Genomic DNA, 14,646 nt, shown 5'->3' on the forward strand with positions numbered 1-14,646 from the left:
CCATTGTGGAGAAATATGTTTTCTCAAAAAGCATGTTAGTCTACACAGCTTTTATTGATTACTCCACGGCGTTTGACAAAGTGGATTGTCAGACGCTGTGGAGAAAGCGCTCTCTTCTTGGTATGCCATACCATCTCCTGGGCCTCATAATAGAATTACACACAGACACTGGGTGTCAAGTGATGATGGGTGGCTCGCAGGGGCTTTCCTGTAGGATTAATACACATAACGGTCTCAAGCCGGGTTGCCTGTTGGCCCCTCTTTTGTTTTCTCTTTATATTTATGATCTCCCCGAGAAATTAAACTCAGTGAAGGGGGATGCCCCTAAAATTGGTACAATGTCCATTGTCTCTCTACTATATGCAGATGACGTTGCAATTTTTGATTTACCCCTATTGGCTTGCAGCGTCGTCTGGATGTTTTGACTAAATATGCGGAGGACCATTGTTTGAAAATAAATATTGCTAAAAGCTAAATTTTAGTCTTTGGCAAGAAAGGTTTGTCAATAAAGAAAAGGTATAAGTGGCTGTTGGGGCAGGAAGAACTTGAATTGGTCAATACGTATCTGTATCTTGGGAAGGTTTTCTCAAAAAACGGGCATGACTTAGAGCACATCAAATGGTGTGTTGGTAAGGCCGCCTCCCAGGCTGGAGCTCTAAATAGATTTTATAAGACCTGCGGAAGACGTCATTTTAATCATGTTCTGACAGTATTTAAGGTTAACATCCCCCCGACATTAACTAATGCCGCAGAAGTTTTGGATAGGAATTACTGGCTCTCTTTTGATAAGGCTGAAGGCCAGTTTTTCCGTTAAATTTGTAATTTAAATTCCTTGGCTGCCCCATATGTTCTTCGTTTGGGATTCCATTTAGTTTCCTCTTATACTTTTTCTTTGGCAGCGGTTCTGAGGTGGGGGAACTCCCTTTCTGGGGAGGATGAGGCCACTCTAAGGGCCGCTTTGAAGTTGGAAATGTTTGCAAAATTAAAAGATAAATCAGCTTTCTTTACATCATTTGCCCATGCAAACCATTTATTTGGGCTTAATTTAGACTGTGATTTACCCATGCCAAAGCCTGTATTAAATTCATTATTAAAGAAGTCAATAGGCACAATTAGTACAGCAAGAGATACAGCTTTAAGTCATCTTAAAGCCCGTAACGGGGTGATCTGTGTGAGTGCGACGGGGAGTAGACCCCAGCCCTATCTTTCATGGAATATCCCACATGGAATCAGAAGGCTAATACTGCTTTTAAGAACTAACTTGTTGCCCCTGAGAGAAGTAACAGGCATTTGAGAAAATACTCCTAGAGAGAAGAGAATTTGTGAATTGTGTTGTTCCCAAATACAGGATCTCAATCGTGTGCTATTTGTGTGTCCAGAACTTCTAAGGGCAAGGCGAATGTTTCTGAGACCCTTATTTATCAAATGTAATATTCGTTCTGCTCAGGAGGCACGATCTTTTGTGTTGTCCCCTCCAAATGAAATGATTTGTTATAGAATATTTCAATTTTTGAAAACATTCCTGGTTATTTATTAGAATTCCTTTTTTTTTTCTCTTTCTTCCCTTTTCTCTTTTTTATGCTGACTATTTAAGGTAGAATTTTGTATTTGTTATAAAGTATGTCTTTTTTATTGTATTGGTGTATTTTTGTGGACCTCCGTTGGAGTTCCGTAACAAATAAACTAAAATGAATGAATGAATGATTTCATAACCGATTAATGAAAAAAATGACAGATATCCATGCAACATCGTTGGTTCCTTGAACTCACGTACACAGTAGATTACCTACAGGGCTCATGCTTGCCAAGATCTAATTATTTTGTCCACAATCGGCATGGGGTTCCCAACCACCTATAAATTATGGCAGATACCTTGTACACTTCATTGATATACATACGATATAGAGGCATGCCTTGAGACCATGCTGAACTCAACTAGAAGAGGTCCTTCACTAATGGCTAATGATCACACTCAAGGTACTATCCTCAAGTTCAATTAGCACCTGCATTTCAGAGCCTCTCCATGTATATGTCTATCACTTATATTGTACAACAAAATGTACTCTTATATATGCAGTTGGCAAGCACCTGCATCTGGGCATTTCCTTCTAATCAAAACACAGATACCCTGTACTCTGAATTAGTAAAGGCACTTTAAAATATGAGATCAGCTTTTTTCTAAAAACTTGGGGCACATATTAGGCAACAAAATACTACACAACATCCAGCATGGCTGATAAGCATTGCTGGGGACCACATTTCCTAACATGGCATAAACTCACACATGGCGCAATGCGTCACCAAATCACAGAAAACCTCGCTGGTTTTAGGTGCACGGACAGCACAGACCTGAAAGCTTCTTAGGTAATCTCTCGCCCCTGTCCGAGCTAGGATGCATTTTATAACTTTTTAGACACCAAGGGGACCCCACTGGTAGCTGAATGCTTTGATTGGATATTGAGATGTTCTTAATGTAGATAGGAGTATCATTTCCATGATAACTACTGTTGGTTGATAACTATTTTTTTATACTTCCATATAGCAGTTTGGCTCGAATAGCTTACTAACTAGTTGAGGCATGATAGCCATATTGAAAGGGGTATGAAAAAGAGTGCTGTATTTTGCTGCGCCTGCACTTCATTACAAGACAATTTTTCACTTTTGTATGCACTTGTGTTTTACACTTTTCTTTCCTACCATGACTGTTTTTAGCCAGAGTTAATTTTGTATCCAAGTATCAATACCTTTTAAACTTGTGTTGACACCGATGGTGCATATATTTCATCAGAACATTAAAATGTTATGAGCTCCAATGAAGACAACAGAAAGGCAGAGGGCCAATAATTGTCTATACCTTCTGCTCCAACATGCTAATGCTTATTTTCTTGATTATCTTTGCTTGCTTCATTACTCTGGATATTCGGAATAACTTGGGATAAAGAACTACCATATCCCAAAATACTGGATATAATTCTTTGACCTCTTTAAACCGTTAACTATTAAGGTACAGGATTTACAACTAAATTCAATTACCAGGTCATTCCTTCTCTCCAACCAATGTACCTGTACTTAGCCTAATATTAAGAAATACTTGCTGGTTCTACTTCTGGCAAACCCATATTCAATATCTTTAAAGAACCGTTCTTTTCCTGCTCATTTCAGATTGCTGCTGCAGCCATAATGATGGAACACAGACTGCCAAAAGGCCTCTGGCACCGGTCTGGGTTTTCGGGGAAGGAGTACGGACTGGAAGATAGATGGTACATCAAGTAAGTAGTGAGGTGCACAAAGACATGGACGAGTCTCTTTCATGCATTCAAAGCATAACTGGAAATGAAAAGTTAATAGATGGGGGATTTATATGGAAATAACTTTGATGGTTAGTTCAGGGGTCGATCACTATGATTAAATGGCCAGCCTCTTGGCTTCCAAGTCTTTTCACTGATGAGGAGTGAGACCAGCATATTTGAAATCATCACAAAAAAAAGACACACTTCCAATGTCTATATTGTTTGTCAAATCGAACTACATAGCTTTATCTTGACTAGTAGTTTTGAATCTTTAGTTGTGTAGCTACTATAGGTGGTTTCCTTCCCCTTTTGGTACTTTGCATTTTGCATGCATTCTCGCCTGTTTTCAATTAAGTGGTCTGGCTGTCTATCTCTTTATGGACATCGCTTTCTGTGGTCAACAATCCAATTAGAGATTTCATGTTTTATGTAACGTTTTTCTGCAGCATGGCAGCGTAGGACATTCGGGTGTTGAACTAATAACAGGTATTTGTGACAGGGCCTGGCGTCTGTAAGCATCAATCCATAAAAGGCCTGAGCTTAATACTTTTTATTGGACCCTGGAGACAGGTAAAGCAACAAAGCATGGATAGAATTATATATATACTCTGTAATCCATCTTTACCCATATTCTTAGTCTCCACTTGTTCTTCTCTATGAAACTTCTGCTCATATGGTCATCATGTGACTACAGTTACAGACTTTTCTTTTGTTTACATTTTTTAAGCATGAGTCTCTTGGCGAGGTGGCTTCCCCAGGATGCATGTGTGTGTTTGAAAGAACAACATGCATTGGTATAGCCAATAGGTCTCGCATTTGGGACCTTATAAGTGTTCAGCCATGCAACAATTGGTGTTGTTGCACCAAGGATATTCTGCTGCATAACTAAATACTTATAGGGTCCAAAAAGCGAGACCTATTGGCTATGCCAATGCTTGTTTGTTTTTTGTTGCTGTTTTGTTTAAGTTGCCAGATCTACAATAGCTGGACATGGTTTTTGTTACCAGTTCTTTGCATCAAATAAACTTGTTTTCATTGCTCTGAATGTTGTTTCCATTCTGGTTGTAGGAAGCAGTAATTCCTGGAGTTGTGGGGGCTGCCTAGCTGTGCGCATGCGCCAAACTTTCCAAATGAGAAAAGGCCTGGTGCAGGCGCAATTTACAAGTGTGGAGTGAGTGAGCCCCAGGCAGCATGACTCACTCACACAGGAGTTCATGCACTGCACCTGCATACTCAGCATGGTTTAAGGAAACTAGACCCACTCCCTCCCGGGCATCGAACCCATATTTACCAAGAAACTCTGAGAAGAACCTGGTGGAAGCGTGCACTGACGGCTGGTGGTGTGTGTCTGGTGAAAGCATGCACTGATGGCTGGTGGTGTGTGTGCCTGATGAAAGCGTGCACTGATGGCTGGTGGTGTGTGTACCTGGTGGAAGCGTGCACTGATGGCTGGTGGTGTGTGTGCTTGGTGAAAGCGTGCACTGATGGCTGGTGTTGTGTGTGCCCGGTAAAAGCGTGCATCGATGGCTGGTGGTGTGTGTGTGCCTGGTGAAAGCATGCACTGACGGCTGGTGGAGTGTGCCTGGTGGAAGTGTGCACCGATGGCTGATAGTGTGTGACGGCTGGTAGTGTGTGTGCTGGGGAAAGTGTGCACTGACAGCTGGTGGTGTGTGTACCTGGTGGAAGCGTGCACTGATGGCTGGTGGTGTGTGTGCCTGGTGGAAGCGTGCACTGGCGACTGGTGGTGTGTGTGCCTGGTGAAACCCTGCACTGATGGCTGGTGTTGTGTGTGCCCGCTGAAAGCATGCACCGACGGCTGGTGGTGTTTGTGTGCCTGGTGAAAGCGTGCACTGATGGCTGGTGGAGTGTGCCTGGTGGAAGCGTGCTCCGACAGCTGGTAGTGTGTGATGGCTGGTAGTGTGTGTGCCTGGTGAAAGTGTGCACTGACGGCTGGTGGTGTGTGTGCCTGGTGGATGTATGTATTTGTATGTATGTATTTGAGCTTATATAGCGCACAGCTACCCGCAGTGGGTTTCCTGGCGCTTGCTTAGGGAACCCGTCCTGGTATTCCCCTGTGAGATAACCCCGGCAGGGTATCCACAAGGTGAAAGCCAGGCATCCCGCCGCGAGGGGCCGTTGTGGAGATTAAGCAAGCTATTGCCCAGAGTCGCAGAGTGTGAACCCGTGAGTCGAGAAGGCACCGGAGCGAGAATTATCGAGTCCGTGGAATTTTTGAGCCCAAGACTTGAATCCTGGTCCAGGGCCGATCTCAGCTTCCGGGTCTGCCGCCTCTAACCCCTGAGCCACACTTCTCCACATGCACTGATGGCTGGTGGTGTGTGTGCCTGGTGGAAGCGTGCACTGATGGCTGGTGGTGTGTGTATCTGGTGGAAGCGTGCACTAACGACTGGTGGTGTGTGTGCCTGGTGGAAGCGTGCACTGACGACTGGTGGTGTGTGTGCCTGGTGGAAGCGTGCATTGACGGCTGGTGGTGCGTGCCTGGTGGAAGCGTGCACTTATGGCTGGTGGTGTGTGTGCCTGGTGGAAGTGTGCAGTAATGGCTGGTGGTGTGTGTGCCTGGTGGAAGCATGCACTGACAGCTGGTGGTGTGTGTGCCTGGTGGAAGCGTGCACTGAGGGCTGGTGGTGTGTGTGCCTGGTGGAAGCGTGCACTGAAGGCTGGTCGTGTGCATGCCTGGTGGAAGGGTGCACTGACGGCTGGTGGTGTGCGTGCCTGGTGGAATTGTGCACTGGCGGCTGGTGGTGTGCATGCCTGGTGGATGTATGTATTTGTATGTATGTATTTGAGCTTATATAGCGCACAGCTACCCGCAGTGGGTTTCCTGGCGCTTGCTTAGGGAACCCGTCCTGGTATTCCCCTGTGAGAACAGCACTAACAGCTGGTGGTGTGTCTGCCTGGTGGAAGCGTGCACTGACGGCTGGTGGTGTGCGTGACTGGTGGTGTGTGTGCCTGGTGGAAGCGTGCACTGACGACTGGTGGTGTGTGTGCCTGGTGGAAGCGTGCATTGACGGCTGGTGGTGCGTGCCTGGTGGAAGCGTGCACTTATGGCTGGTGGTGTGTGTGCCTGGTGGAAGTGTGCAGTAATGGCTGGTGGTGTGTGTGCCTGGTGGAAGCATGCACTGACAGCTGGTGGTGTGTGTGCCTGGTGGAAGCGTGCACTGTCGGCTGGTGGTGTGCGTGCCTGATGGAAGCGTGTACTGACGGCTGGTGGTTTGTGTGCCTGGTGGAAGTGTGCACTGACGGCTGGTGGTGTGTGTGCCTGATGGAAGCGTGCACTGACGGCTGGTGGTGTGTGTGCCTGATGAAAGCGTGTACTGATGACTGATGGTGCGTGCCTGGTGGAAGCAGGAGCATTCACAGTGATAGAAGACACAAATGAAACTGACAAAGAGGGATGGGAAGAAGGGAGGGGGGAGTACGAGCAGAGGAGCATGATTCACAGCTAGAAGACACAAATGTAGCTGACCAGGAGGGAGGGGGAAAATGGAGGGGGGTAGTGCAAGCAGAGGAGCCTGATTACAGCAATAAAAACAAAGATGGCAGCTGTGCACGTGCACAAGCTTGTGAACGCAAGCTGTAGGCCAGCAAAAGCCTCTGGTGGCACTTTTAAAAGCCACTTGCTAAATGTCTCGGAGAGACCTAAAAATCCCTCAGCACATTGGATAAAACACTTTATCCTGGGGAGCAGGAGGGTTATGAGCATGGGAACCTGCACTTACTGTTCCAGATTTTTAGGCAAGAGGACAAGAGTGGATGTGGTTCCGCATGAATCTTCATAGGAAAAAACATGTGAACTAAGCTCCAAGTCTAGCACTTATGCTAATAAAGGTAACTCATAGCACCATTAGGCAGCATGATGGGAGTCAACCTTCCAAATCTATTCTGTTTCGTATTGTGGGTTCAATGCTCAGGGAATCTACACATCCCCAAATCCACAAGCGTAGTTCTTCCTATTAATAAGAACGGCCTCACACAATTACAGAACGGATAGGTCCATAGGGTGTCCTAGTACACCGGGCAGGCATGCATGCACAAAGTGATAACATTTCACAATCCTGGGAGGAGGTCTCAGCAAACAGCTGCCATTCAGCCGGATTTCCCAGAGAGCTGCGGATCCCTGCTCTATCAAACACCTTTATAAAATAATAATATTAATTCTGAGTTTATACAGCGCCTGGTTACACTAACCAGTGTGTCCCCGCGCTATTCAGTGGCCTCAGCAACCCCCCAATACAGCTCCCAAACCTAATGCATCTAACACCTTGGGAACAAGTATGTTTTCAGTTCCCTGCGAGAGACAGCCTCAGTGGGCTCCGTACGGAGTCTGGGAGGGAGAGTATTCCATCTACGGGCCGCCAGAAGGCAGAAAGATCTGCCACCCATCCTGGCCCTACTGGTCTTCGGGATGCACATTAGGCCAGCACCCTGAGACCGCTGAAGCCGAGTGGGCTTGTACGAAGTGAGCAAGTTCCGCAGGAAGCTTGGACCATTCCCATGAGCGATCCGATGACTAATACAGAGGGCTTTAAACTGGATGCGCTCCCTGATCGGCAGCCAGTGCAGCGTCTCCAAGGCCTTTTTGGAAGGAGATCTTCTAGGCAGCATCAATACCAGGTGTGCGGCAGCATTTTGAATATTTTGCAGTCGCTGGAGACATCTCGCATTGGCTCCCATGTATAGGGCATTCTCGTAGTCCAGCCTGGAAGTAACCAGGGCATGGACCAGGGCCCTCCTAGCTGATAACGAGAGCAAATCGAGCGTCTTCCTTAGACTGAGGAGAATGCCAAAGCAAGTTCCGGCCACACGTCTAGTATGATACTCGAAAGATAATTTCGAGTCAATCCAAATGCCGAGGTTCTTAACCTGATCTTTAGGTACAGGTAAAAGGCCCAAGGTCTGAGGCCACCATGCAGATGTCCAAACAGACGGAGACTTGCCTACGATTAGCACCTCCGTCTTGTCCCCATTTAATCTGAGACAGTTATTCGACATCCAGCCGGCCAGGTCCTGAAGACAAGACGCAAACTGGCTGGCTGCATGCTCAGCTGGCTGTAACAGAGCCACAACCAGCTGCGTGTCATCAGCGTAGGTCACCACATCCACCCCATGTTTCTCCGTGATCAGTGGCACCGGAGCAACATAAAGGTTGAATAGGGTGGGGCTCAGACTAGAACCCTGCGGTACTCCCTGATTCAGGGCAATAGCCTTTGACCTGTAAGGCCCCTGCTCAACACAAAAACTACGTTCATGGAGGAAGGATTCCAGCCATTGCCACGCCTTCCCATTGACTCCGCCCTTCCTCAGACACTGTAGCAGAGTGTGGTGTGCCACAGTGTCGAACGCAGCACTGAAATAAAGAAGAATCAGTGCCGCTGTCTGACCCTCATCCACATGTTTCTGCAACATCTCCGTAGAGAAGAGTAACGCCGACTCCGTAGAATGGAGGGCACGGAAACCTGCCTGAGTAGGATGTAAAAGTCGGTGAGTTTCAATATGAGCCGAGAGTTGTTGATTAACCAATTTTTCCGCTATTTTAGCAAAATAGGGAAGGGGTGAAATAGGCTGTAAGTTGCTCAAATGGGTTATGCTAATCTGAGGTTTCTTCTTAAGTGGAAGTACCACAGCTTGTTTCCAAACTGTCGGTACCCTACCAGAATCAAAAGACAGTGTAAGAAGATGCCTGATGTACGGCGCTAGCGTCTCCATGTTACCTCTTAAAATTTTGGCTGGGGCCGGATCTCTAGGAGAGCCAGATTTTACACCTCCAGCCACTTTGATCAGTTGGTCCTCGTCCGAGGCCATAAAAGCACACAGACTGTCTATTTCCAGAGGTCCTTCCCCCAACGGCTCTTCGCCACCAGAACAAGCCCTAGCCGCAATGGGAAAAGTAGAGTAAATATCCTGCACCTTATTGTGGAAAAAATCAGCTATCTGATTGCAGGATTGCACAGAGGCCACCACTCATTCTTCAATAGAGGCCAGTGAGGATAGCTCTTTGTAAACTACAAAATGTTCCTTAGCAGAGCAATTAGTCTTGTCAATCCGATCAGTGTAATAAGCTGAGTGAGTTTTCCTTATCAAGGCATGATACCCACTAGGACTCAATTTGTACGCCCTCACATGGTCTGGCAAGTACCCCTGTCTCCAGGTTCTTTCATGACGCTTGCAAGCTGTCTTAGCCATTTTTAAATCGTCATTAAACCACGCTGCGGATTTAGTTCACCGCGTGGGTCCCTTGTTAGACCAAGGGGCAGTTTTATCAAGGGCAAGCTGAATGCGAAGGTCCAGTGCTTCACAGGCCCCATCAATGGCTGAGCCAAGTCCTTCCGGTGGCCCCCCTGCACCAAACTGGCCCTAAAATCTCCCGGGGAGAACCTAGCCCATTTCCTCTGCTTTTTAGAAGTGCCGCCCCCTTTCCCTGGGTTATTTCCCATGGAGCAGCTGATTTTAAATGGCACCAGATAATGGTCAGTCCAGACCATTGGTTCAGGAGAATGAATTTTAAGAGTGTCCCAATTACAAAAAATGGGGTCTAATATATGTCCAAGCCGATGTGTGGGTAAATCGGATTTTAATGCTAGTTGCAGAGTTAGCAAATCATTACGAACCTCTTGGGCCGAGATATTCGAGGCATCATCGAAATGCAAATTGATATCTCCCAACAGAAGGAATTTCTCATAACGCATAGCTGGGGACAATATATTTTGTATAAGACTAGCAGCAAACTGGCTGCTACTTCCGGGGGGTCTATACACCAGTAGGCCTTTAATTATACAATTGTTAGAAACAATTATAGAAAAAGTACCCGCTTCGCTATCAGATACAGAAGTTGACTCCATGGTGCACTTAATATCGCCCTTATGAATAACCACAATCCCTCCCCCCCCCCGCAGGGTCTATCTAACCTGCGTATTCCATAGTCCGGAGGGAGAGCTTCCAGCACTTCAGGGGCCGAATCTTCATCTAGCCAAGTTTCTGTGATAAAAAGGATATCCAACTTGCTGTCCTCAAGTAAGTCGCGTACTTCCATACTGTGCTTCCTAAGGGACCTACAGTTGATTAGTGTGCATCTGAGCTCCCTATTGAATCCTTTAAGAAGCTTCCAGTGGCTAAATGAGTAACCACAATATCTGCACGTATTCCTGAGGCCATCTTCATAGAGGTCCACACCATGCCTACATGTGGACTCAATACTCGTGCGCAGATCGAGTAACTCCTGACGAGAGTAGCTTAAGTCTACCTGAGTTCCACCAGGGGTCCTGGCCCCAGGCCCCATCCGGCCACGGACGGGCGCATACGGGCTTGCCTTTGCCATGCCTTCGGCGCGCCCGCTGCGCAGTCGCTGGGGCATGTGAAATTTATGGCCGATTCTCCCCCTGCAGCTACAACGCTGACCCACCAAACCGGATGTGCCTGACTCTACCCACCACGCCCTCCGCGCAACGCTACTAGTTACCGCGTCGGACCAGGGCGGGTGGGACAGGTCACTGAGTTCAGGCGAGACCTTCAGGTAAGGCGAGCGCTAAGGAGCGCAACTACAGTAGTAGTCACAGTAATGCACAGCAGGCTAAAATGTCCCCTTCACATTAAAATAAGTTTCAGTGTTTAAAATAGCATCAGGTCAGTGAGCGCGTGAATGAAATCACCTTAGCCACCAAACGAGCGCGGGAGGAAGCTGCCACAGACCCCCTCTGCTTGCAGCGCCGCCGCAGGACCAAGCGATATTTATGGCCAATTCTCCCCCTGCAGCTGGAACGCTGACCCACCAAACCAGAAGTGCCTGACTCTACCCACCACGCCCTCCGCGCAACGGTACTAGTTACAGCGTCGGACCAGGGCGGTGGGACAGGTCACTGAGTTCAGGCGAGACCTTCAGGTAAGGCGAGAGCTAAGGAGCGCAAATACAGTAGTAGTCACAGTAATGCACAGCAGGCTAAAATGTCCACTTCACATTAAAATAAATTTCAGTGTTTAAAATAGCATCAGGTCAGTCTTTTCACATTGGAAATCAAAACTGAGATCTGAAACAAGACTGAAGATAGACTTCTTGAAAAAGTTTGAACTTGAAGGTGCTATCCAAACAGAAAATAGTCTGATGTCTGCTACAGGCTTCAGCCAGTGGTGAAGAGAAGAACCAGGAGAGGGAAGGCTTGCAAGGAGGGAGTCAGAACCTGACTGTTGGATGAGATTTAGTGTGGGGCAGGCACAGAACACAAAAGTGAGCATGCACATCTCAAATCATATTTTTTAAAGTGAATGTCCAGGCAGAAACCAGAGAAGAAAAAGAGTCCCAAGGTAAAACAAAAAGTTGTCGTTGACTCAGACAAACTATAATCAGGCGTCTTGATTAATCATTTTTTAATAGGTTCAGATTCCAAAATCTATGCCAAAAAACATTCACTGAGGTTGTTGCCCTCTACGACTCAAATAAACCTCATGGCCAACAAATGGCCCATGTAGAACGTTGATGATTTCTGATTCTACCCAGTCGGCAACACGTGAGCTTCGGGCGCAAAAAGTAATGAAGATGGGGAAAAATGGGGCTTAACTGTGAAAGTAGTGGAACTGAATGCAAACATCAGGTGTGAAAGATGATCAATGAAGCACATGCCAATGAAGAATCTATATTGGAACAACAAACAAAAAATACAATTTGTTTTATATAACTCTAATGAGGTCCCAAGGAGTTTCAGAAACACAAATATGAAATACTGTGAAGTATCAAGAGGAATCGGGTCTATTTGAGCTACTGGCATACAAAAAAAACAACAAGAATCTTGGAAATCGGATGGTAGCTCCTGTGATTTACACAACTATTGAACACCAATTACTTATGTGAAATATACATATCTGAACCACATATATGTAGTAGAATTTTGTAATTCTTGTGAGTACAGATTGTCGGTAAATTGGAGCGTGGTAGAAATAAATTGTGTTTTAATTCCTCTGGTTGTGAATGATAGATCTGTAATGCTATTTTACAGACCATAATACATCGATTTATATAATAAATGAAAGGTACTCTGTTAAAAAAGGCAAAGGATAACTCTATGATCAGGTGGGCATAAGGCAAAAAATGAACAAATTAAAATGCCTAGTGGAAAAAGTAACGCAGCTGTATCTACTTTTTAAAAAAAGCTTCTGAATTTAACAACTCCTTTGCAATTTTTTTGGCAGTGTGGATGACCGGAACGATCACAGCAAACAGAAAATGCGCCAGATTGTGGAGCAATCTGAAGAGGACTTTGCCAAACGTTCTCCTGAAACAGTTACTCTTGAAAAAGATACTCCTGAACAAATGTTCCATCTCCAAGGTGCAGAATCGGTTCCACCCACCCCTCCAAAAGAACCGTGTCAAAGGAAACCTCTTTGGGGGTGGAAGGTTGTTCGATCCGCAACTTTAGACCAACTTCAAGGAATAAGTGTGGACGGCCCCACAGCTAGAGATGAAGAAAGAGTTTACCATGTGTAGGCTGAGCATATGCACCTCAGTGTGGCGTTCTCTTGCACTAGGTGCAGCATGTGGCGCATCGGTTTAATCCTCTCAGTTCCCATATGGTGGTCAATTTTGGCTTATGTACAACCGACCTGCAGGTATCGCCTGTACTTACCACCACCAACAGGGATTTTCCATGGTTCTGCATGGTTCCATTTACAATAATTCTTCTCACTGACCAAAGGAAAGGATTTTCTTTTCTTCCTCCGAATTTCCTCTGCTGTGCTGCCTGAGCCCGAGCCTCTTCCAGTTGTAAAACAGATGTTCCACATTTCTGAAGGATGCCTCTGCTGCAGCTATCACACCTTTGGGTTACTTCAAAATGGAAGTTCCTCAGTTCTGCTTGTAAGAATCTACTGCAGGAGCACCATTTCCAACGACTGTTCCAGACAACAGCATGTACGCATCTGCTGTAGACACTACCACCTTTACCACTTTCCATTACATTGATGAGTGTATGCTCTGGTGCATCTCAAACACTCTGGCCCACTTTCCATTGTTGTTACACATTTATGCGATTGTGCCTTTGCATCAGCAACTTCAGACCCCTTCACATGAGCTCCCATACATTTCTGCATGTATTGGGGGCTGAACCCTCACCGGTATGGCTGACTAACTACCATTCCAGATCCTGAAAGGGCACCACACATATTCTTTTTAGCATGTATAATATATTATAATAATCATTATACTATACATTACACTAATATTATACTAATCACACCAGCAATTAAATCATAAAAGAATTGGTTGTCTCCAAAACCACCCGGGTTTTTTACTTGTACAAATTGTAATCTATGTCAACACAGGGAAAACAACATGAAAGAGTTTTGTTACAACACCAATGCTAAACAGAAGATCACACAATTTATCAACTGGAACCCAAGATTTATTTTAGCATACGCCTTGTAAACATGTCTATGTTGGTATCACCACAAAAACATAGAAAAGTCGTTTCTGGTAAGCCGATATCGATATCTCCATGAAAAGGGCAGAGTTCTTTCTTCTGCTCTGGATCCCTGGTCAGGTTATGCATTTCCGTGCTTCTAGTGCTCTGTGGAATTCCATAGTGTATCTTTTGGGCAGTCTGTGTTTTAGGAGTAGTAGCAAGAATACGTTTATTGGGACAATTATCCATCAAACATTCTAAAAACCATTAATTCATACATTTCAAACAGGCCTAGTCTCTTATTTTAGAATTGCTTTTGTTAGGGCCTTGCCTCAGTTTTGGATGCCAGAGTGCCAGGGCTTCTAACTATGCCATCTCCTACTTTAGTTTTCCGTATATCTGGAGCTTTTTGAAGAAGATTGCACTCAATCTATGCCTTGTCCACGAGTTGGTTTGTTTTTGCTGTATTTGCTCCTTACTGTGTAGAATAGAGATGCTGTGCAGGACAGCTCTGGTATAGATACATATCCAAAATCAGTTCCTAAGGTGCACAGGGCAGTGGATTACAGACACCTTAGTGCTTTCTTCAAGAAGCAGGAGTCAAGCCTTCCAATTGATGTGGTGTCTGGACTTTGACCCCAAACTTCAGCTTCAGAGAATATGACTACCCTCTTTGGACTGGAAGTTTTGATTTAGATTGGCATGGGGTGGATTCCCTGAATGGATAGCAAAGCGCAGAATGCCCGTGACCACTTCCTCTGCTTTGCTGGAGACCTCTTCCCAATGCGGTTTCCTGCAGAGCACCTAGATATTTGAATTTACTTGTTTTCAAGATCAGTAGTCCTTCTAGAGACACGGTCTTTGTCTGAGCTCTCTTTTGGTTTGGTCCTCCTACCATATTTCTTCATTTGGACAGACTGATTTATTTGCAACTTATATATTTTCAGTAC

General features: G+C 45.6%; 1 protein-coding gene across 1 annotated transcript in view; it reads left to right on the top strand.

Annotated features, from left to right (window-relative positions):
• LOC147732861 (transient receptor potential cation channel subfamily V member 6-like) overlaps positions 1–12,921 on the top strand; it is a 253,063-nt gene extending 240,142 nt beyond the window's left edge. Inside the window, exons 14-15 of the mRNA XM_086957403.1 lie at positions 3,163–3,269; positions 12,489–12,921. Coding sequence (XP_086813529.1) covers positions 3,163–3,269; positions 12,489–12,783 — 402 coding nt within the window. The 3' untranslated portion in view covers positions 12,784–12,921. The remainder of the gene's footprint in view (positions 1–3,162; positions 3,270–12,488) is intronic.
• Positions 12,922–14,646: the final 1,725 nt, after the last annotated feature.

The sequence above is a fragment of the Lissotriton vulgaris genome, chromosome 2_1, assembly GCF_964263255.1.
Source record: "Lissotriton vulgaris chromosome 2_1, aLisVul1.2, whole genome shotgun sequence".
Classification (NCBI taxonomy): domain Eukaryota; kingdom Metazoa; phylum Chordata; class Amphibia; order Caudata; family Salamandridae; genus Lissotriton; species Lissotriton vulgaris.